The sequence below is a fragment of the Rutidosis leptorrhynchoides genome, chromosome 3, assembly GCF_046630445.1.
Source record: "Rutidosis leptorrhynchoides isolate AG116_Rl617_1_P2 chromosome 3, CSIRO_AGI_Rlap_v1, whole genome shotgun sequence".
Classification (NCBI taxonomy): Eukaryota; Viridiplantae; Streptophyta; class Magnoliopsida; order Asterales; family Asteraceae; genus Rutidosis; species Rutidosis leptorrhynchoides.
Genome location: NC_092335.1, coordinates 492,153,439 through 492,177,723, shown reverse-complemented (window position 1 = coordinate 492,177,723; position 24,285 = coordinate 492,153,439). Strand labels below are relative to the sequence as shown.

Genomic DNA, 24,285 nt, shown 5'->3' with positions numbered 1-24,285 from the left:
GATATTATCTAACATAAATACATACATAACTTATATATAATTTGTTAACTCGTATTGAATGAGGTTCTTCAACATCGAATTTAAACATTCTAACAACATACCTTTTTCCTTTAACTTGTGAGTTCTTCATTTATTTGTGTGATCTCAAATTTATAGTTTTTGAGAAGAAAAAAAAGAAACGTTATGTAGGTCGTAAAATATTAGGCACCGATAAAATATTGTATAGTGTGAAGCACTCAAAGATTAAGGGTTCAAATTAAGTTTAAGAGACAATTCACTTATTTTAAGAATATTTTGAATGCAAATAGACTAATTACGTGTCTCCTTTTAGTACCAATTCATGACAAATTTATGTTTATGTTAGATGGAGGGTCAAGGGGTAACACATCTACATGCCAATAACCTTATCGTCCTAATTACATATATTAACCTTTGTAACTTAAATAAATTTATTACAACCTATTTTTTTTTTCAATTGTCACAACCCGTAGTTGTCAATAAACTCTGCTTCTAAATAACTCCAATGAAAACATAGTGAATTCTTATAACAAATGACATAAAGTAAGTAAATAACACAATAACAATTAAAACGCACATAAATTTAAATTTGTTTTAGAATATTCAAAGAATGTTTACCGTAGACCCATCCAGTAACATCAATCTCCGTTAATCATTTCACCTTATATGATAGACACTTACAACACAAATTTTAGGAAAAAACAGTTAAACATTTACGGTTTATCAAAATAACATAAAAAATTGGTCATTAGAATGAAAAGTAAAACCTGATACAGAGACCGAGTATACAACATACTGAATGCAATTAATTCATATTGATGTTAAATTGGTTACTGCGATTTTGCAAAGAAAAGTATAAAATATGAGAAGTGAAAAATAAAACTATAACTATTATACTGTTCTCGAACTCTACCTTCGTGTATTTACCAAGATCTTCAACTTTTTACGACTTCTTATATCCTCACACATATTAAAAATCTCTTGTTTGAATTAAACAATGCTTCTCTAGGATTGTTTATATAAATATGGATTGCATATGAAGTCGTTTAAGTTGTTTTAACAAATATATGTAAGTGGTTATTAATGCAATGATAAATGCAACAAATATATGTAAGTGGTTATTAATGCAATGATAAATGCTTTTAACTTTTGAGTTGTCACATTATTATTATACTTAAACTATTTTTGTCTTAACATTGTACTCGTAACTGAAAGGTCATATTATTACTTTAAAAGCATAAATTGAGTTATCACCATATTAAAGCCAAAGAATATTAAATTTTTTTTTTTTAATAAATGTCATTTACCATGTGGGTAAGTGTAGAAGATGGGTAAAAAAATAGGGTAAATATGTGAAATAAATGGACTAATTTATGACAATAGGAGTCAAGTTTTAGATATATATAGATATAGATTGATATAGATGTGTCCATATTAGATCTTTAACACTTTGAAAATGCTTTGTAATGACCTCATTAAGTTTCTCTTTTAGTAAATAGTACTTCATTCATCTCAAATGTATTGTCTCCAGACAAAAAACACATAGTTTAAAGTTAAGAACCCGTCACGTGTATTTTTTATTGTTAATTTTCCAGTCTTACTTCTTATTTTTTACTTATCTTTTTGTCCTACAGAATAAAGTAGGGGCACAAAAGATTGTTATTATATTTTTTATATGAGAGTGAACAATTAATTTAATTTGAAATATAAATTGAAAAAAGTGTTTCGTGGTGGAAAATAGGTGTTATTCAAATTAATTTAATTTAATTAATTTTAATTGATTAATTGATTATTTTTTAAAACACTTTATTTTCCTTTTTCTGGATATTAGAAGATCTGTTTGAATCCTGGATTCCATTCCCTGCTCTCTTTTTTTTTTCCACACCGAAAGGTCCGAAACCACTTTATCTTACGGCACGATTTTCCCCCAATTTCCCAAAATCTCAGAACGTTTATCTGCAGGTATCAAGTATATTTCTACCTCAATCGATCGATCAGTGACTATAGTCGGTATGATCCTGTTAATTCATCGCTTTGATTTAACCGATAATTTATTATTGACGTTTTAGCTTAAATTTTGCTTTCACAAGTATAATAATAATAATTAATACTAATAAAAGTAAATTGAATTCCTGTTTGATGTGATAGAGTTTTACATTTATAGAAAGGATTTATCCTTCAAACCTAATTTTAGCTGATTGTACGGATATACTTATTAAATTAAGCTTGTATCGAGTTATCCTTTTTGCTGAAGATCCGTACTTGAATTGCTTGATGATATGTTTATCTGATGTATTTGATTAAGCTTTTTTCAGCAATTTGTTAAAGATATTATATATTGTTGATGCTTGTAGTTCTAATGTTATTGTTTCTCTCATAATATAAAGTATTAATATTATTACTACCTGTATTTAGCCTAAGCCAGTATATTTTTTAATTTCTTGTTTTGATATTTCTTCAGAAAATGTCGATTGCCGTGCCTCATCATGCAGAAAATAGTCGATTTTCAGGCGAATTTAGAACTTCCTTTGGAATAAATCATCCTTTCATGTATGGATCAGGCTCCACATCAGCCATTACTGTCAACAGGCGTTACGTTAATAATAACCATAGAAGAAACAATAGCAATCCACAAAACTTCTTATCTAATGAATTTCAACCACAATATAACATGTATAATTACGTTGATCCTGAAGCTTTACCCTCTCATAAAAGAAGGAAGTTTTCTGCTACTGATTGGGAAAGCTACGGGTCATCTTATAATCAGTCTTCTTCGGTCAGTTATCCATATTCCACTTTAAACTCCAAGATTGCATATCTTCCTCATGTAGCATCATCTGATGCTCATGCTAGAACTGGTACATCTACTAGCTATAAGCGTGATCGTACACAATTTGAAGATGAAGATGAAGATGCTGAGTTTATGTCAAGGGATCAAATTGAGAGGCTTTCCCCTTCTAGAAAAGATGGAATCGATGCCACACAGGAAACACATTTGCGATACTCTTATTGTGCGTTTCTTCAGCATCTTGGAGTTCGTCTTGAGCTGTAAGCAAAGCATTTAAGTTTTTTCACGTGCATTTGATTGATCCGCAAATACTTACTTCTTGTTATGTAATATAATCACAGGCCACAAACTACTATTGGAACTGCTATGGTTTTATGCCATCGTTTTTTTGTCAGGCGTTCACATGCATCCAATGATAGATTTGTAAGTTACTGTTTCTTTTTGAGTAAAAAACTAAATGCAGTCATGCTATATTATGTTATTATTGATACTGATAGAGCATTTTTTAGTTGATTGCTACTGCTGCTCTTTTTCTTGCTGCAAAGTCCGAGGAGACACCTTGCCCTTTAAATGATGTCTTGAGAGCATCCTCTGAGTTTTTATACAAACAAGATTTCAATGTACTCTGCTATCTAATGCCTATGGTGAGTACGTCATTTTTTATTACATATATAATATATAAGTGTATACATCAGAGGTGAAAAGATGGGCATCTCAAGGAGGGTGTGCAATAGTGCAATGGGTCAGAACAGGCCGGGATGGGTGGGTTTGGCTTCGTAGATTTTTAATGGTTTGTTAAATATAAATAGCTAGTGCTAAAAATAGCTGATGATTGCAATTTTACTTTTTAAAACATGTTCAACTTAAAGCGATTTAGCAGGCTATATGCATTTCCGGTTTGACCCATTTGGACCCGTTTATCTGTTTGTAGTATTTCTAGTTTTACGCGTTAAGATAAAACACAACCCAAATTGACCCATGAACAATTATATGTTTAAAGTTGCCACTTCTTGTACCTTGAATGATTCTTTATGTCTAATGCACCATAATAACAGGATTGGTTTGATCAATACCGAGAAAGGGTGACCGGAGCTGAGCAAATTATTTTGACGACTCTAAACTTTGAGCTTAACGTGCAGCATCCTTATGCTCATCTTACATCCATTCTTGGCAAATTAGGTCTTGCAGAGTCACTTTTGGTCAATTTGGCTTTGAGCTTGGTCAGTGAAGGGTAAGCCATCATACTTAATTCTTAATATACACTTTAAGGAGTTTGACTATTACAAAATTTAAGTTGATGTTATCTGGTTGTTGCTATATTGAATTTGAAATAGTTCTAGAAAGCATGTTACGTTGGAGATATGCTGCTTGATCCAGTAATCTTGCCCTTTTTTCTGCACACGTGGTCCATGTAGTTATGTGTATCGTATATTGATTGTTTGGAACGTATAATTGCAGGGGCTATAGAAGGGTAACATGCATGCCTGTATGATTTTCTTAGCTGGTGGATAGATATGCAGTTTATTTGACATCTGAAGTTGAACAACCGATGTGTTTGGATGCAGTTTCTATGAAATTCTTCCCAAACTTATTGTCTAACCTAGGGGTTTTTATGGTTTAGTTAACCTCAAAATCTTGAGAATTCTCAAAGCTAACATCATATGTGGTTCGGGCCTTTTATCCCCAAAAAATATATGTGGTTTGGGCTTTCTAAACTCATGAAGTGGTTAAACTGTTCTGTCTAACATGTGGTTAAGCTAACAGTTAACCGGTATAGTCGCAACAGATTATTTTACAGAAGTTTTGTTTCTATAATAAGCAATGATATTCACTAAAATTCCTGATCCCAAGTATTGCTATTAAGTTCAAGTTGATTAAAAAGGAGTAAAGAGAATCTGTTTAGAGCTTCGGGATTTCAGTGTAATGAAAATTAATTTTGGTATCAAGCCTTAAATAAAGGTTGGTGTTTCTTAATTCAGGTCATTAGCTATTTATGTATCTATGGCGGTACATATCATATATGTGTTTCACTAGCCAAAAATGGTCCTCGTCGGCAGCTAACCTCGTTCTTTAGTCACAAATGATGCGGTACCGACTTTATATTTTGGCGGGTTGGATTTGTGTTTGATCGGGTAAATTGTAGAGTAGATCTGTAGGGTTTTGGTTGGCCCACCAACACGTGTCTGCTTTATATCTGAATATCAGAAATGGTCAAATATTAGGTATGATCGCATAAACTGTTGCTAACTGCTAAGTTGGTGATTCGATTTTATTCAATCAAGCAATATTGGAGGGTGTAACATTCGAGTATAATACGATGCTTAAGCTGTGTTTGACCTATTTAATTTTCAATTTTACTTGTCTGATCAGCTATAAAAATACATGGCCTAATTTTACATGGTATTTACCACCTATAGCCTTTTTTAATAAAATAAAATATTATATCTTTTTGCCTTGTTTGGAGTCTAAACATTGTTATATTATTGGTTAACTTTTGACCCGTTGACCAATTAAGTCTTCTTTAGTTGGGCTCTCGTTGATGTATTGGTACGTAATTCATTATCTTGAATTGTCAAGGGAAAAATTTCTTAACGAAGCTAACTTTTGAGTAGAGTTCTCGTATTTTCCGTTATGGGATGGTATGACTCTAAGAACACTATGGGTAGTGTTATTCTGATATGCACCTAGAAGGTCTCATTTTTCAAGATAAGTCATCTTTTACCCTTCAATTCTTATTCTTTTCTTATATATATATTTATAAATATGTATATATTTTTTTCTTTCTATGTTGTCCATAATCAGAGTTCCTTTTTTTTGTTAGTGTTTGTATTTTAACCAAATTAGCGTGCTTTTCATCTTATCTTTGAAGGGTGTCTAAAAAGGAGGTATGGGTTGTGCGTAATCAGAGTTCGTGTTTTCTGTTAGTCTTTGTATTTTAGCCAAATTGGCATGATTTTCATCTTATCATTGAAGGGTGTCTAAAAAGGAGGTATGGGTTTAACTAACACTTAATTTGTGGAGCAAAGTTCACTGAGATGGCTCCACCACAAGATCATCTTGAAGTTGACTTCTTTTTCTATGTCTCGTATTGGTTACATGACATATGATGACTGATAGGAAATAGAAATTATAGCAGCAGGTAGATAAAATGAACAACCTAAATGAATTGTAAAGATAGTAGAATTGATTGAAAGGAAATAGAATATAGAACAATAATACAAATTTAGAGGATAATCACATCAAATTGATATCTCTCTGCCCTAATCAGAGAAGAAGCAACTGTGCCACTTCCTGCCCAAGCTCTCAAGAGCCGAATACTAAACACACTAATTTTCTGACAGCCTATTCAGTATTCACTCAGCAGACTTCACTAGTTATAATTCTCTCAGACAACAAACAACTAACTCAATGATATCAGCCCTACACGTGTCATTATTTCTTTCATGAACTCACTCATTCAATGGGCCTGGGCTGATAGTTGAATAGCAAGAATAATGGGTCGTTCCCTATCAACGACCCTGTATGGAAATGGGAGCACACAATTGGAAGTAAATTATGGTTACAGAAATATAAGGACACGAATGTAGGAACACCTTATATTATTGGTTCGAATTTAGGAAATGTCCTATGTCTAGTCTCACTAGTTAGCCTGTTTCAATACTTCGTAATTTTGGTTTACTTTCACTGATATACTATATCTATAATTAATTGACGAATTGCGCCACGGTATCTATATGGGTTGGGGCTCCATAATTGGAATTGTTTTTCATCAACCTCAGGACTCTACATGTATAGCTGTTACACAAATCAGACGCTACAACTCAACATGATTTGGCGCAAATGAAAAAAGATTGCGCTAAAAATTTTCTTGTGCAAAGTTTCAATTTTTAAGTACAACTCAACCTGTTGGTTTTAAAAGTGGAAATAGCAATTTTTTTTGCTTGCAGCTTAGAGTTTCTACTAGTTTTTGCTGGATAAAGAAATTCTTAGTTTTATCTTTGAATATTTGGAAAGCATTTCACATATTGGAGAATGGCGCCACATTTGCTAAATTAGTTGCTTCTGCATATATTATTTTAAAGTGTACATGGTTGGGTTCATATTGTGCTGCATCAAAGTAGAACTGGTTTGGTGTTTTAGATCGCTTGTAAAATCTTTATTATGCTACTCTGTCAACAATTTTGCACAAGTTACCTGCATAATGTTCACCAGATGCTGCTTTCTTTTTTGGTAAGAGAAAATTGCCTTCTTACTTGAGTCACATGGTTCACCCTTTTGTACGCTCACATTACACCTGCCTATCTCTTTGGTAATGCCTGAAAACTCTGAAGCTGATGTTCGCGCGATGTAATATAAAAAAATTGTTTCTGATTTTGATCATTCATTCTATTGCTATACAGGGTGTGTTTAATTATCAGATGGTTGCTAGATAATTTGTTCTCTATTTCTGTTCTGTAAGATTTTATTTTTTCAGTAATATTTTTAAATTGAGTAAATTTATTTGTAGGTTGCGTAGCTCACTTTGGCTTCAGTTCAAACCCCATCAGATTGCTGCTGGAGCTGCATATCTTGCTGCAAGATCAGTAAATATGGATCTTACTTCATTTCATAATGTTTGGCAAGAGTTTTACACACCACCTTCTGTACTTAAAGGTATGTAAATTTGTTTGTTTCTTACTATCAATCTACCTTAAATTCGTTTACCTGAACATATGTTAATTCAAGTGCATACTAACCTCCCAAATTGTGTTTTTTTCTTGAAAGGTCCCAAATTGTGTTGACCATAACGCGCCCTAAGATTTACCCATTTTGACCCACCTAAATGGGTAACTTGTCTCTGTTATCACATTTTTAGGGAAATTATCATCAACCTAAATTTGACCCATAACATAAGTGGGTCACATTAACCACTTCTATATGTAATTGATCTTGACTCTTGTGATTACTTCTGTATATTGACTTTATTTTCTTGTTGCAGATGTTGTTCAACAGTTGATGGAGCTGTTCTAGATCATTTGTATGTTTTGGATAATTGGTGGCTTATATGTGTGCCTTTTTACGTGGCTTTTTTGTCATTTTGCGGTGAGAACACACCAGAGGTTGACCGTTGACATGGCTGTATAGTCGAAACTGTCATCACTTTGTATTGAGTCAAATATTTTATATAAATTGAGTATAAATAAATCACATTTATTATACAAATTGCTTTATTTACTTGATATGTAGAGGTTGTGTTCGAGTGAATTTTACTGAGTAACCACCATAGAAGTCAAAAAGTATACATTAGCTCTCTTTCACTCTTACCATCGTACAGTACTGTCTAATAACACATGAAGCATAAATTGTGTTACAATCAACAATTGCTGCAGACATCAAAGTTTGTGTTGCAATTGCTATTGCTATACTAATTATGCTAGGATCGTTATACTAATTGTAAATTGTGCCATGATCGTTATACATTAAGCTACAACTCTTGTGAACTGGTGTGTAATAATTAATCTGTAATGTAATCTTTAAATCGGGGCTTAAATGAGTGATTTCTCAATGTATAGGTTGATCCAACTCATTCAATCTAAATTCATTCTCATTCGTTACCTAAATCACCATTTAGCATTGTACAAAACGATTATGACCATACTAAAAGTTCGTTCGTTATTCGTTTACTTAACATTGTATTGCACAACTTCAAGGTGTTGTCTATTAGTGATGATCTGGGTTCCCACAAGGGAGGTCGGGGGTTCGATACTCATGAGCGGCAGGACTGTAATGTTCGTGTGAGAAAATGATCAAGTGGGTGAGTTCTGACATCGCGTTCGGACCCTCGTCAGTGACTCTTAACCGTCGTTAAAAAAAACCTTTTACTACTCAAAAATCTTGTTATTTTGTAATCGTTTCTAAATTCGGATCATAAAGTCAACCACTTAATATTAAAAAAAAAAGACACTTGATTAAGAACGCAAATTTTGTTTTTTATTCACATTACATTATTCATTAATTTTTATTTTTTATTACATACTCCGTATTATAAATTTTATTAAAAAATAAAAATAAAAAATGGAGTAATTAATATTTAATATTTTAATATTGAAAATTATAATTAAAATTAAAATAATATTCAAAGTAAAACATATAAAGGAAAAATAATATACTCCGTAGTCCGTCCGTATACAATTAAGAATTTTTACTAGCAAATCTAAGATCAGTTGCTGTTGTGCTCGTCATCCACCATCTATCAGTTGAGTTGGGTCAGTGGGCAAGAAATAGAATTTGTATCGAAATTAACATTCGATCAACAACCTTCTAAATCTTGTTCATCTCAAAAACCCCCAAAATTTTCCAATTGATCTGGTGACAATCATAATCTATCATAATTCATAATAATAATAATGTTATCGAATCATCTTCAAAACGGCGTGGAGACTGCAAAGCTGATCTGGTCTCGATTACCAAACGCAGAAGATGGTTTAAGTGACACCGAACACGAGGTTGATGCTGATGGAGTTTTAAGACACGATTCTGCTGCTAATTTTGATGCTGTTGAAAGTCTCGATTATGAAGTTATTGAAAATTACGCCTATCGGCAAGAACAGGTTTTATTCTATTATTATTTTTTGATGTTAAATTAATTTCATATATTTTTAGGTTAGATTAGTGATGTGAAATTGATTGCAGGCTCGAAGAGGAAAGCTTTATGTTTGGTATTATGTGGCAGTTAAATGGTTTTTTGCTTTGCTCATTGGTATAGGTAATTAACACTAATTCAATCTAATTACTACTTACTATTTTTTACTATTCTATACTATATACTATATATACTATATACTATACCATATATTTGTATACTTTAAGCCATAATGATCTAGCTAGTGCGCTGTGCGCAGTGTTTAAGTACAGCCGAGTATTTATCCGTGATTTTTGATTATTCGTTAATGTATGATTACTTTCCAAAATGAGCATCTAGATGCCATGCCCTCTTGGTTTGGATATGATAAATCGATTCTATTTTGCTCGATAGTTTTGGTTGTTGATATATGTTGTATATAATGTTGATTTCCCCTTCAAATGAACAAACTTGAAGAGTGTCTTTTAGGTATCAGCGAGACTTATATCTAGCTTCATGATTTTTTTTTCTACTGTATTTTGTATTATGAGGGTCATGTTTATGTTTATTATCAATTTATTGCTACTAAAATTGCTCAAGAACTTGAGGGGGTGAATGGTTAGATTATGGATTAAAGGTTGACAGTATGTTTGTGTGTATAAACAATCTTCATCATGAATTAACTTTAGGGTATGCTAAAAATGAGGGGAATCAATATGTCAAGGCGTCGAAAATTGACCCTGTACATGTTTTATATTGCAATTTTGCTACTACACCTATAGATTTTTATATTATTTATGTTGAAATAAAGGATTTATGTTGTTATTTTTGTATTTTTCACTTGTTACTCTTGTTGATTTGTTGAGTTTAGGTACTGGATTAGCTGCGGTTCTAATTAATATCTCCGTTGAGAATTTTGCTGGATGGAAGTACTCGTTGACTTTTAATTTGATACAAAAATCTTACGTTCTTGGCTTTGTTTTATATACAATGATCAACTTGGCGTTGGTCTTTTCATCCGTTTATATCATTACACAATTTGCCCCGGCAGCAGCAGGATCTGGTATACCTGAAATAAAGGGATATTTGAATGGTAAGCTTTTGCGTTCATTGTGCTTGTTTTTTAGATGTCAGTGATTATCATGGATTAAATATTGAACTTAAATTTTTTTATATTATATTGTGCAGGGATTGATACTCGTGGTATCCTTCTCTTTAGAACCCTGATTGGAAAGGTAGTTCAATAAGGTTATTTTTTATCAGAGGGGGAAATTTTGACCCACTTACTTATAAATGGGTCGATATTGTATATTTTATCTCAAATGGGTCAAATCATAAATATAAATAAAAATGGAACTGTTCAAAACGTTTTAATTCCCACACACTGTGTATATTAGAAAAAAAATCTTGGACACAAATAGCCTCCTAAATCAGTTTATCTATAGGTTTGGATTATAAAGCAATGGTACTGTCTTCTTATTTCTAGTTAGCGGATTATATATTCATAAAAAAATGGAGAAGTGTTTGTGGGTGATTTTGATGTGACCTGTTTTAGATTGAACCCTTTCTAAAATTTACTCTTTCTAAACTTTAACCTGGTTTGCCCCGCTACTCAACCTGCTCATTTTACCACTTCTTCGCGTAACTTAATTTTTATGAGGATGTGTTGTTCAATATAATAGATCTTTGGAAGCATCGGGTCGGTTGGTGGTGGACTTGCACTTGGTAAAGAAGGGCCTCTTGTTCATACTGGTGCTTGTATTGCTTCCATACTCGGACAAGTAAGCACAACATTTTATAATTTGTTTTTTTTTTTTTTTGTTCTTTTAAAAGGCCAATTTATAATAATTAGTTTACTTGTCCTAGTTTACAAAAAAGCTATTTTATGCATCTATTGCAACTTTGATTGATGAGTGTGTTTTACTTGCAAACGGTCTGAAATTTATGTCTCCATATCTTCCACTTATGTTTTTTTGTAATCATTGTTGAACGTATTTACTGGCATGCTAATGTTTTATCATTTACTTTTGAAGTTTCTAATTGGCTCTTAGTTTATTTATCGATAATGAATTAAATAGAAGTTGTAGTAGTTATATACTACCTTAGTTGAAAAATACATTTGTCCCTATCTTGATTTGCCAGTCCTGTAGTTTTTAGTGTAGGTCTACTGGTTAGTTTGTTGATGATTTTGTATTTGCTGATTTGAGTAGTAAACTTTCTTTATTTTATACTGAATCATTTCTCTTTTGTTCATATTCTATATATAATTTAATGTAACTCATCATTCTTTCACTGTTTATTTGCTAACATTATCTTGTTAAATTAAATAATGTAACATTTAGGGTGGATCGACCAAATATCATTTGAGTAGCAGGTGGCTACAGATCTTTAAGAGCGACCGTGATAGACGTGATCTTGTAAGTGATATTAAGTTTAATATTATGTTAATATATGTTATATAAGTATATATATATATATATATGTATATATATATATATATATATATATATATATATATATATATATATATATATATATATATAGGGGGGCAGGATCAATGGGGAAGTAACCAATCGGGGGGAAGCAAATTTTATTTTTATTTTTTTCGTTTTTTTTGGAATTTTTTTTTCCGGCATCAAGATCACACGAAAATATGAACATTTAGAAGAGACACTTCGTGATGAATGTTATTATTTAGGCGGGAAAACGATCGACAAAAATAACATTCAAGATAATATTGTTCGTGAAGAATATGAACGTTTTTTTTTTCATGTTTTGTGAAGTAAAATTTAGCCCGATTTAGAGTTTAGGGTTTAGGGTTTCGGGTTTGGTGTTTTGGGTTTATTCCATAAACCCAAAACCCTAAACCCTAAACCCTAAACCCTAAACTCTAAACCGTTCGTGTTAAAAACTCAATCTAAATCCTAAATCTAAACCCTAAATCTAAACCCTAAACCCTAAATTTCTAAACCCTAATATCTAAACCCTATAAACCCTAATATCTAAACCCTAATATCTAAACCCCAATAGCTAAAACCTCAACATACGCTCGAAAAACACGATAATTGTTATATATTACTTCTTCGAGCGTTTTCCCGCCAAAATAAAAACATTTATCACAAAGTGTCTCTACTAAATGTTCATATTTTCATCCCATCTATAATGTTCGTGAACAAAGTTTTTTCAAAAAACGAAAAGAAAAAAAAAAGTTTTTGCTTCCCCCCGCTTCCCCCCGATTGGTTACTTCCCTCTTGATCCTACCCCTATGTATGTATGTATGTATGTATGTATGTATGTATGTATGTATGTATGTATGCATGCATGCATGCATGCATGCATCGAGAACTGAGAATTTACACACTAAGTAGAGATCTTCTAACTTATCCTTCACGTGCTTTATTGCATTGCCTTAGAAAATTGATGTGCCTAAAATAACAGATGGCTTTTATAACCGTATTTTTTCATGCTGCGAGTTAAATGTGTTTGAAAGGTAACATGTGGATGTGCAGCTGGTGTGGCTGCTGCTTTCAGAGCTCCAGTTGGTGGTGTATTATTTGCTCTTGAGGAAGTTACATCTTGGTAAGTTTTATATTTTTATTTCTTTTGGGTAAAGGGTAATCAGGCGATGAAAGTATATATATAAAAAATATGTATCTTTCTTTCGATCTATTTGTCATATGGCTAACGTTAAATATCCATGTGAGACCTCTTTAAATCACTTATCTTGATTTGCTAGTTAGAGGTGGATAAATGGGCAGGCCTGTAAAGGGTTTGTGTTGGTGTTTACTTTCTGTTTTGTTTTTAGAAAAATCATTATTTTGTTTTCCTTTAAAACGAAGTATAATATAATAGTTAGTAACTTTTAGTATAATGATTAAGTTATTAGTTTGAGATAAACCTAGGTAGCAATTGATGGTTCTTATGTCTTTATTCGAATTAAAGGAAAGGGTACAAAGGTTCCCTAAACTTTCTTACCGATGAAACAAACATATTTTGGTACAACAACAACAACAACAACAACAAAACCCAATACCACATGAGTGGTGTATGGGGGAGGTGAGATGTAGACAATCATTCCCCTATCCGAGAATAAAGACAAGTCATTTCTCCACCCAGAGTGAAACACTCTCAAGAGTAGAGAAAGTCATCCCTCTCTTCTCAAGAATAAAGTAGTTTCTTTTATCAGTTCATTATTTTGATTAAGATGATTCACGAGGTTATACATATAAAATACATATCCTGTTATTTTAGACCATTTGACCCGTTCTCCTTAAACCAATTTCTTTATTTTACGGCTCTAGTTATTGAGTCGACAGCAAGTGTCGATTTATTGGCGACTTGACTGACTCTTGGAGCCTAAATTAAATTTCAGGCAGGATTTAAAACCCATGGAAATTTGATTTTACCATTTTCATGGCGTCTCAATTTTATTTTTTAACATTTTTTTTCCTACTTACTGGCCGGAGGTCCACTTGGAAGCAATCTCTCTATCCATCGAATAGAGAGAGGGATGACTTTCTCTACTTTTGAGAGTGTTTTCACTCTGGGTGGAGAAATGATTTGTCTTTATTCTCGTTTAGGGGAAGGATTGTCTACATCTCACCTCCCCATACACCACTTATGTGTTGTTGTGACCAATATGAATAAAAGCATAACATGAATCATCCTATTAATAGGAATATGGGTTGAAGCGGTCATATCAAGTATGTAACATTTTGATTCTTGCTTTGACTCAATGGTTTTGGTTTTGTATTGAAGGTGGAGAAGTCAGCTGATGTGGCGTGTTTTCTTCACATCCGCTGTTGTAGCGGTAGTTGTGCGTACCGCAATGGGGTGGTGCAAGAGCGGAAAGTGTGGGCATTTTGGGTCCGGCGGTTTCATTATATGGGACGTCTCAGAGTAAGAATATTATTATTATATTCCCTTTTCAGCTAATTTCATTCTTTATATTGGCTATTCGTTTCTCACTAAAAATAATACAGTGGTCAAGAGGACTACTCATTTGCAGAGTTATTACCAATGGCTATTATCGGTGTTATAGGCGGTCTTCTTGGTACGAAATACCGCACTTATTTAACTTATTCGGACGATAAAAGGTGTTAAAGTTATCTATCTATCTAAATTGGATATTATGTTATGTCTAGGTGCGTTATTTAACCAACTGACACTTTATATAACACACTGGCGCCGAAATTATCTACACAAGAAAGGAAACAGAGTCAAAGTAAGATGTTGGTTAAACATTACGGAGTATTTTTTTTTCAAATGGTTCTTGAGCAATATTTATCTTCACAGTATATGATTGCCGATGTTGACCATGTGACTTATTATTATTACAGATAATTGAAGCGTGTCTTATCTCGGTTATTACATCGGTAATCTCATTTGGATTGCCTCTTTTTAGAAAATGTAGTCCGTGTCCCGATACAGATGCCTCTATTGAATGTCCTCGTCCACCCGGGATGTACGGGAATTATGTTAATGTAAGCTAAACTATTAAAAATTGTTACTTTAGTATTGGCTCAAATCGGGTTTTATCTTTTTGAATGATCATCTTTTTTGGTGGTTTTGTCGGTTATGTTCGCAGTTTTTTTGTACCAAAGACCATGAATACAACGACCTTGCAACCATCTTCTTCAATACTCAGGTCAGTTTTTCTCCATTTTACTTGATAAACACTTTATTTATGATTACAAACAATGTGTGACTTGCAAATTAAATATCTCAATCAAATGTATTGAGTTGATCCAATTTACCTTTTCCATTTCAAGAAGAAAAAAAACATTTTTGTGGACCCGAAATCAGTCGATTTATACGTATACAGCTTTAGAATGCCCTTTGGTATTTCTAGTGTTCCAGAAATGCTAGACTCACAAAAAGTTTACAAACCGGTTCGTACGAAATACACGAGATTTGGACCAATAAATTACCTTCTTTTTTTTCTCTATTAGTTGATATGATTGATCTACTTTATTTTTCCCTTTTTTTTTTTTGTAAAATTTTGTGTTTCTAGCATTTCTTCTTATGTTAATCATGTGCATCCTAATCAGTAGTAATTAAACCAACATATATTTATCTGGATGCAGGATGATGCCATAAGAAATCTGTTCAGTGCAAAAACTTTTCACGAGTATAGCGCCCAGAGCTTGCTGACATTTTTGGTACAATTTCTTACGTTAACTTAGCATTTAAAATTTGCTAAGAGATAAGTAATAACATAAGAGATAAGTAATAGTTCTAGCTATAGCATTCGATATTATGAAAGAAAATGCTTTGAAATGACAATCATAACAACTACGGAGTATTAAAGTAAGTTTGAATTTAAAAATATTAATTTATAAATATAAGTAAAATAATGTCTCGATAATTCTAATAAACAGATCTAACATTGATTATATAGCAACTAATTATGAAGATTTGAATGATGATTTTTTTTTACATTCAATTAAATAATGGATGATTTAACAGGTTATGTTCTATAGCTTAGCGGTGGTAACATTTGGTACTGCTGTGCCAGCTGGCCAGTTTGTTCCTGGTATAATGATAGGATCAACATATGGACGCCTTGTTGGCATGTTTGTTGTCAGACTTTACGAAAAGATGAACATTGAAGAAGGAACGTAAGTTTATATCTTTTATCATTAGTTAATCAAAAAATGTAATTTGTATGATAATAAAATGTAATTTGCAGGTATGCTTTGCTTGGAGCTGCTTCATTCTTGGGAGGTTCGATGCGAATGACAGTTTCACTGTGTGTAATTATGGTTGAAATTACTAATAACTTGAAGCTTTTACCTTTAATCATGCTCGTTCTTCTCATATCCAAGGTAACATTTTTATCTTTGATGGATGATATGGCAATTTGTTGCAAGTTTTTATGAGATTTTATACTTCCTCAGGCTGTTGGTGATGCTTTCAACGAAGGTTTATATGAAGAACAGGCTAGATTAAGGGGTATTCCATTACTTGAATCCAGACCCAAAAACTTAATGAGAAGAATGACAGCTAAAGAGGCCTGTGGCAATCAAAAGGTAAGAACTTTATTTCGACTAATTTATCTGTGAATGGTCAATTTGGGTTATCTTTTATTTCTAGTGATTAAAAGTATGCAGTAGTGTCAGAATGTACGGTTCAAATGGTCAAACGGGTTGAAGTATCTTAAAGTGTAACTCAGTATGTTAATACAAAGTACTTCTTTTCAAAATAATAGGATTGTCTTCTATTTGTATGTTACATACTAATTACTTGTAAATAAACGTAAGATTTAGGACAAAATGTATTTCGTGTTTACGAAACTGAGTTCTGTGTAAAATGCACAAAATTCACCAGTTTTGACTTATTGTTCACATTTTGAGGTTTAAGAATCATTGTTTGTTTTCATTCTTCACTGGATAGGTTACTTTCTTGAGTCGCGTGGTGAAAGTTGCTGACGTGGCCTCTATTTTGAGGGCTAACAATCACAATGGCTTCCCTGTATGTCAATTTCTGTTTTTTGGATCACCCGTTCTTTGTTTCTGCTTTTATAAAAATCTTAATGATATGCTTTCGCATGCCATTTAGGTTGTAGATCAATCACGAAGTGGTGAAACGATGGTCATCGGTCTTATCTTGCGCAGGTAAAAACAATAAAAGTGTTTGATTTTGATTGTGATTAGACCCAAAATTTGCATCGAAATTGAAATAAATACTACAGAGATGTAAATCAGCTTGCTTTGACCGACACCGTTTCTCCCATTGAATCTCAATTTAACCCTGAATCTATAATCTAATTAAGCATACTATAATCACAACTCATTAGTATTCCCTAATAGATACTTGTGTATTGTTCTTACCTATTCTGATCGTTTAAATACTAGAATTGCATATTATCTTTATGGCAGGACCATAGTTGCCCATTTTATTAATTCTTCAAATAATGCAAGTTTAAACATATTGCAAGTTTTTTAGATTTTAGAAATAGTTGCCCATTTTATTAATTCTTCAAATAATGCAAGTTTAAACATATTGCAAGTTTTTTAGATTTTAGAATAAGTGATAATAAAGAATTAAAAACATCTGTTTGTGTTGTTGGGATGCAGTCACTTGTTGGTACTTCTTCAGTCCAAGGCAGATTTTCAACATAGCCCTCTTGCAGTTGATATGAGAAGCCAATCTATACCAATCAGGTATATTATATATTATACTATATAAAGGTTAATTGAACATTCACAATTTCAATCCACTTGTAATAATAATACCATATCGCATATGGATATTTGAATTGCAGGCACAGCCTTAGTGACTTTGTGAAGCCTGTTTCTAGTAAAGGATTATCGATCAATGATATTCATTTAAGTGCTGATGATTTGGAAATGTACATAGATTTAGCCCCATTTGTGAATCCATCGCCATATGTTGTCCCTGAGGATATGTCATTAACAAAGGTGACAATTTCAACCCATAAACACTTTTATGTGTCACTTTGGGTTATGCTTTATCTCTAATGGGTCAAATGGGTAAAACCAGATTATACCTTGAAAGTAAACTGGTCAATTGGATCAAAAGTTTCCAAAATGTTTTTTTTTTTTTTTTTTCGAAGTTGGATCACTGTTGAACGAGTATAGTTTCTGTATCGAGTTTGAAACACTATTTTTTTTATAAACGATTAGAATGTTTTGGACAAAGTGTTTTGGGTGAATCAAACCAGGAAAGAAAAAAAAATATCACTTTTGACCCGAACCCATTACCCAACCCACCCATATACCATCTCTATCATACCATGAGTGCATGAAAGGTTTTGTTTTGGTATAGTTTTCTTATTGATGTAATGTAAATGTAAATTCTGCAGGTGTATAATCTGTTCCGTCAATTAGGGTTGAGACATGTATTTGTAGTTCCTCGTGCTTCTCGTGTGATTGGCATGATCACCCGAAAGGACTTATTATTTGAGGTAATAATTGGACTTCATAACTTTAGTATTTTTGAAATTCATGTCGTAAAGTTATAGTTATAGGTGTTCATTGACAAATTACAATCTTATATGTCCAGGACAATGATGATTCAGGTTCTGTAGAGCTCCAGTCAACTAGTGTAAGGTCTCTGAATCCTGTATCTCATTACCTTATTGTCATGAAAACTGTTTTTTTTTTTTTTAATGCTATATAATATTGACATAAACTGTTCTCTGATGAACTTAATTGTATACAGGGGTCGACATCGAGAACGTAGTAGAAGCAGAACAAGGAGATCAGATAATGGGTCTCCGCTACTTAATGGTCTTCTGGACTAATATTTCGAGTATTATTTGAACACGTATAGTTTTACGTCTAATCCCTCTTATTCTTTTTGGTAGATGGTGCCATTAGTTTATAGGCCCCACACAAATTGTGTATATAGTTGGGGTTTGTACGAAGATATTCACAATGATAAGTGTAACATTTGTGACCATATAAAAGGTTAGGCAGGAGATTTATCTTCTTTTTAGTTTCTGCGTTCACAATAAGAACGAAACAGACTTTGTGCACATTGTTTTGAAACCTGAAGTCTAAAGGATAACATATGGATGTTAATTGTAGATGGTATTCGGCTGTTAAGATATTGTTTGTCTTCAGTTGTAATTGTCATTAATAGCCTGTAAAGCTATATGCTATTTCATGAGTTATCACACTTGTAGTTATGTTCTCAAATAGGTGGTTTTATGTGTTCTTTTTGATTTGGCTGTTGTGATATCCACCGTTAATTTTGATGTGTGCATTATGTATTTATGTGTGCACAAGTCATAATGCATAATGCATAGTTGGATTTATCAAAATCCATAGCGAAGTGGGTCAATATCGTCTTCCTCGGTATTATTTTTGGGTATTATTTTTGGGCCACTCTATTAAAATGGTAAACATTGTCAATTATCATAGTTTTTCAGGAAATTGGGCAAAATACTCTCATTTTTAAAAGTCTCTAATAATATGGTCTTAAAAAATCGAAATTGCGAAAAATGCCCCTTACCATGCATCACGCATCACGCATGATGCGTGCAAACCCATGCGTGATGCGTGATTCTGAGATACTTAGCGAGAGAACCCTTTTTGCTCGTAAACACGCACCAAAAATCACGCAACACGCAATGTGCGTGGTGTTTGGTGCATGATGCTTGTTGGGCAAGAACTTTGAATGAACGTATCTATTGACACGTAGCTCCGATTTAGTCATCGTTCTGTTTTTTTTCAATCGTGTATTTTTTTCGAGATCCATCAGTTGGCAAACTGACGTAGGCGGTTTGTCCCTAAATTTTTTCGAAACGAGGCATCGAAGACCTTCAATTTTGCCATTTTAATAAATTTTGACTTTTAAACGCACTTTTGACCGATTAAGTTGCTATAAAACATTCTAATATGTGATTCTTTAGATTTATCACCAATGTGCACGAAAAGTACGCGAAATCGGCTTGTTATCAACGGTCAAAAGTGTGTTCAAAAGTCATAATAAAAAAGGCCAAATTGAAGGTTTTCGAAGCTTTGTTTCGAAATTTTTTATGAGACAAATGTGACGACTCAGAAAATTTCGACTAATTTTAAACCAAACTCTAGATACGATTTAATATCTTTGACACGATAAGCAAAGTGTGTTAGGTTGAGTCTCAAAAAGTTTGAACTGTTTCATATATTCAATTGACTCTCGACTGTTCTCGACGATTCACGAACAACTATTTGTAAATAGATATGTGTATATATATAAATAAATATATTTATATAATAACTTGAAATGTTATTAATTATTTGTATGAAATTGTTATTATAAATAATTATGTAAAATAATATAACAATGAAATTATTATTTTATTGTATATATATATATATATATATATATATATATATACACACACATACATATATATGAATATTACTTGTAAATATACATAATAATATTAAATATATTTGATAAAACTTGTTATTTAAATATGTACATAGATATATATATATATATAAATATATATATATATATATGTATGTATGTATGTATGTATGTATGTATGTATGTATGTATGTATGTATGTATGTGTGTGTGTGTATGTGTGTGTGTGTGTGTGTAGATAGTAATTAGAGGTTTTAAAGTATATTGAATAATTTGTAGTTTTGAATTTATTTTGTAATCGACAATAACGCTCAATTGTCATTCGATCGATATTAAACAAGTTAAAAACAACTTATATGATTTTAAAATAAACGGTGATTCGAAAATGAGTTCTACAAATTATAGACTTAGGGTGTGTTTGGATGAAAGTAGCTGGAGCTGGAGCTTGTAGTTGGAGCTGAAGCTTATGAGATAGAGCTGGAGCTGGAGCTTATTTTAGAAGCTGTTAGCTGGAACTTATTATTTTTTATAAGTGTTTGGTAAACTAGCTGGAGCTTATTTTCTAGTTCATAAGCTCTACTTTTTTTCATAAGCTACTAAAAGTAGCTTATTTTTTCAGAGCTTATGATTTTCATAAGCTCTATTTTTTTTTTGTCTACCAAACGAAACTTATGACTTGAAGCTTATTAAAATCATAAGCTCAAGCTCCTATAAGCTCCCATAAGCTTCAATAAGCTGCTCACCCAAACACACCCTTATTAAAAATATATTTAGGAGCTGTTTGTTAAATTTTAGAACTTTTTATATTTTACCCAGAATTGAGAAGGACAGTTGATGTAATTTTTGTTTAATAATTTATGATCGAATTTTATACCATAATGACCAAAATAAATAAATATAGTTAATTTAAAAATTTAGGATTTTTTTGTGAACTTTTTATCTGCCACTAATTAACAATGGAGTACGATTTACTATTCATGAAAAAACTGTCGGTAGAATAATCCAATTCATCCAATGGCTGGACAATTTTCTTTTTGAATTCATATCCACTTGATTTACTATACTAAATTTGGTGATTGAGAATTAATATTATATTATAGATATTTTTCTCAATTGAATGATACATCCGTGATTTAAATTATGATTGAAAGTGGCCCTGTTTGCTTGTGCTATCTATCTAAATCAAATTTCTATATATATACTTATCACATGCATATCGATAGTGATATACATATACACTCAGACTTGTTAGATAATAACCCACTACACACCACTTCTATCAACCTCTTCATGCACTTCGAGAGACACCAACACAACATTCAACCACACTCGTCCACTTTAAAGCACCACCCTATTCAAAACCCATTTAACCACTCTCTTTCGGTGTTAATACAGCTACTCGAATGCTACACGTATGCAACATCATCAACCATAACCCATCTAAATTACACGTCTAATGTTTTTGGTCCAGTGTTTCTTCATCGAATAACACCACCCTTACAATTCACCACCCACCATGAAATCACAACACAACCTCAAACCACCAACATCTACAACAAAACCCCAGCGAAACCCATTACCGTTACTACTGTGTACAGATATATTTTTCGTTTATAAACCCATCACCTTGGTTTTATTGTTATTCTTCATGATCACCACCACCATCACCAAGATTAATTGTCAACCCTACTCTCTCTACCACTTCTATGATTCACGAATTATTTTCTTCTAATTGAAATCACCCCTCACGATCACCAAAAAGGTACTAAGGTACGTGTTCCTGTTTACTAATCGAGTCAAGATCACAAATCACCATATGTTATAAACGTATTACTTTTTCTTTCTATTCCATGTTAAACCGCCACTTGCTACACCACCTTGAGACCACCTTGTATACACCACTTCGAACTACCCCACCATAGCCACCCAATAACCTGCTGCACTTGGTTTCTTCTATTTTTGTTTGATTACAAACTCTCTCACCACCTCAAGAACCAACCTAAAACACCACCACCGCTGCCATTTTCCTGCTGTAACTATACTGTTTCTGTTTCTGTTTCAAAACACGAACCACACGCCACTTATTTGTGTTTCTATCTCAACCAAAAGGGATGATAATAATGATAAATAATATATGAAAGATGATGGGTCACAGTTATATATATATATATATATATATATATATATATATATATATATATATATATATATATATATATTGCAAATTTGCTTTGCAAAGTGGGACTAGCTTCATGTAAATGGTAGACCCATTTAGCAAATTGATTATAGAATTCTAAAATTCCACTCATAGTCTCTTTATTTGGAATCAATCGATGCATATAATTGTTGGACCACCATGTACCCGTTTTCTTTTGAGCTGCGGAGCATATGGGCCACGATTTGCTAAAGTCCTCGTTCTTTCCTTTGGTTCCTACTCGGCAAACAACAAATTTCACCCATCATTTAATTATTAATGATATTATTATTATGATGAAGACAAGATAATTATAATTAAGATGATAATGGAAATATGATGATGATTACGAATAGGAGGTGATAATGAGTTGAAGCTGTTAGTGCGTGTTATTTATTCCTCTTCTTAGCCGACACCAACTAACCCTACCTCCCCCACTTGTGATTTAATATCAATGTCTAAAGTTCTGTCAATCCATTTAATTGTTTTTTGGCTACGTGGTTCTACAATGTTTGGGCTGTAATCATTAATGGGCTGTGACCCAATTGGGATGGTGATTGAGGAGAAAAAGCAAACAGACGGATTGGTTATATAATTGTAATTCGGGAATAATACAGAAAGGCATAAGTAGAGCAATGGTTTAGATGTTTGAGTTTAAGGAGTGGTCGATGGATCTATATATATTATTTGAAATAACCATAGACACTCTATATGCGGTAATGATCGAGTTAGCTATACAGGGTTGAGGTTGATTCTAAAATAATATATATACTTTGAGTTGTGATCGAGTCTGATGTGCGTAGAGGTGTATACAAAATAGTTATATTTTTACAACAAAATACTATTAAATACGATACAATTTTACACAAGTTATTTATTTATTTATAGAGTGGATATACCTAAACCTTGCTATAACACTTATAGGCAGTGTACCTAATCGTACAGTAGTGTAGTTTTTAGTAAGTCCGGTTCGTCCACAGGGAACTCGCCAAGTTTAACGCTATATATTTTTTAAAACTATATTTGTAAATAAATATATATATTACAATTATTATTATAAAAGGGGGTTTTTACCGTTTAATGACCGGTTTGTCGATTTTAAAACTTTAGTCGCAGTTAAAACCTAATGTAAAATATTAAAAATAAATATAACTTAATTTTAAGCGTAAAGTAAATAATGATAATGAAATTGCAATAAAAGTGCGATAAAATAAACTTGCGATAATTAAAAAGTACAATAATTAAAAGTGCAATTAAATAAAATGACAGTAAATAAAATTGCGATAATTAAAAGTGTAATTAAATATGAAATATATAAATTATGCTTATTTAAACTTCCGTAATCATGATGTTTGACGTGTTGATTTTAGTTTATTATCATGGGTTAATTGTCCTTTGTCCTGGATTATTCAATATGTCCGTCTGGTTTTTGTCCATAACAGTCCATCAGTCATAAATATAAAGTGCGAGTGTCCTTGTCAAATTATCCTTATATCCGAAGTCAAATATTCCAACTAATTGGGGACTTAAACTATAATTACACCAAGTGTCCTTGTATATAATTCACCCCTGTTTTAATAAGTCCATTAACTATTAATTCATTCCCGTGTCCGGTTAAATGAACGATTATTAGTACTTATAAATATCCCGCCCATCGTGTCCGATCGAGTGTATATGGTTATTTATAGGTACGTCCAATTGTAAATCTTTATATTAAATTAACAAACTATCATTTAATTAAACAAATATAAAGCCCATTAATAGCCCATAGTCTAATTTCCACAAGTGTCGTTCTTTTGTCCAAACCCCAATTATGGTACAAAGCCCAATTACCCCGTCTTAATATTTAAGCCCAAC

The 24,285-nt window shown here is 32.4% G+C and overlaps 2 protein-coding genes across 3 annotated transcripts; both read left to right on the top strand.

Moving 5' to 3' along the window:
- The first annotated feature begins 1,853 nt into the window (after positions 1-1,853).
- LOC139898193 (cyclin-T1-3-like) lies at positions 1,854-8,054 on the top strand. 2 transcript variants are annotated; one of them, XR_011776911.1, is made up of 7 exons: positions 1,854-2,028; positions 2,480-3,066; positions 3,148-3,229; positions 3,316-3,450; positions 3,862-4,037; positions 4,265-4,765; positions 7,314-7,444. XR_011776911.1 is itself a non-coding variant. In XM_071880919.1 (7 exons), the coding sequence occupies exons 2-7, from the start codon at positions 2,483-2,485 to the stop codon at positions 7,814-7,816; spliced, it is 1,155 nt and encodes a 384-aa protein (XP_071737020.1). In that variant the 5' UTR covers positions 1,854-2,028; positions 2,480-2,482; the 3' UTR covers positions 7,817-8,054. The 2 variants fall into 2 exon arrangements, 1 of the variants encoding a protein (XP_071737020.1); XM_071880919.1 differs by lacking the exon at positions 4,265-4,765 and adding an exon at positions 7,785-8,054 and having other exon boundaries at positions 7,314-7,459.
- A 1,013-nt stretch (positions 8,055-9,067) lies between these two features.
- Positions 9,068-18,983, top strand: LOC139898192 (chloride channel protein CLC-d). Its single transcript, XM_071880918.1, has 23 exons — positions 9,068-9,396; positions 9,479-9,551; positions 10,279-10,500; positions 10,596-10,642; positions 11,090-11,188; positions 11,750-11,824; positions 12,898-12,986; positions 14,166-14,306; positions 14,390-14,460; positions 14,552-14,631; positions 14,747-14,890; positions 14,995-15,054; positions 15,494-15,568; positions 15,876-16,027; positions 16,099-16,234; positions 16,307-16,438; positions 16,803-16,880; positions 16,968-17,023; positions 17,486-17,572; positions 17,674-17,830; positions 18,235-18,336; positions 18,435-18,481; positions 18,594-18,983. The coding sequence occupies exons 1-23, from the start codon at positions 9,193-9,195 to the stop codon at positions 18,673-18,675; spliced, it is 2,409 nt and encodes an 802-aa protein (XP_071737019.1). The 5' UTR covers positions 9,068-9,192; the 3' UTR covers positions 18,676-18,983.
- Positions 18,984-24,285: the final 5,302 nt, after the last annotated feature.

Excerpts from the sequence above, each read along its gene's own strand:
- LOC139898193 (XM_071880919.1), top strand. The coding sequence starts at position 2,483 with ATGTCGATTGCCGTGCCTCATCATGCAGAAAATAGTCGATTTTCAGGC. Across the intron at positions 3,451-3,861 it reads TCTGCTATCTAATGCCTATG|GATTGGTTTGATCAATACCG; the intron begins GTGAGTACGTCA and ends CCATAATAACAG. Across the intron at positions 7,460-7,784 it reads ACCACCTTCTGTACTTAAAG|ATGTTGTTCAACAGTTGATG; the intron begins GTATGTAAATTT and ends TTCTTGTTGCAG.
- LOC139898192 (XM_071880918.1), top strand. The coding sequence starts at position 9,193 with ATGTTATCGAATCATCTTCAAAACGGCGTGGAGACTGCAAAGCTGATC. Across the intron at positions 9,397-9,478 it reads ACGCCTATCGGCAAGAACAG|GCTCGAAGAGGAAAGCTTTA; the intron begins GTTTTATTCTAT and ends AATTGATTGCAG. Across the intron at positions 14,461-14,551 it reads TGTTATAGGCGGTCTTCTTG|GTGCGTTATTTAACCAACTG; the intron begins GTACGAAATACC and ends TGTTATGTCTAG.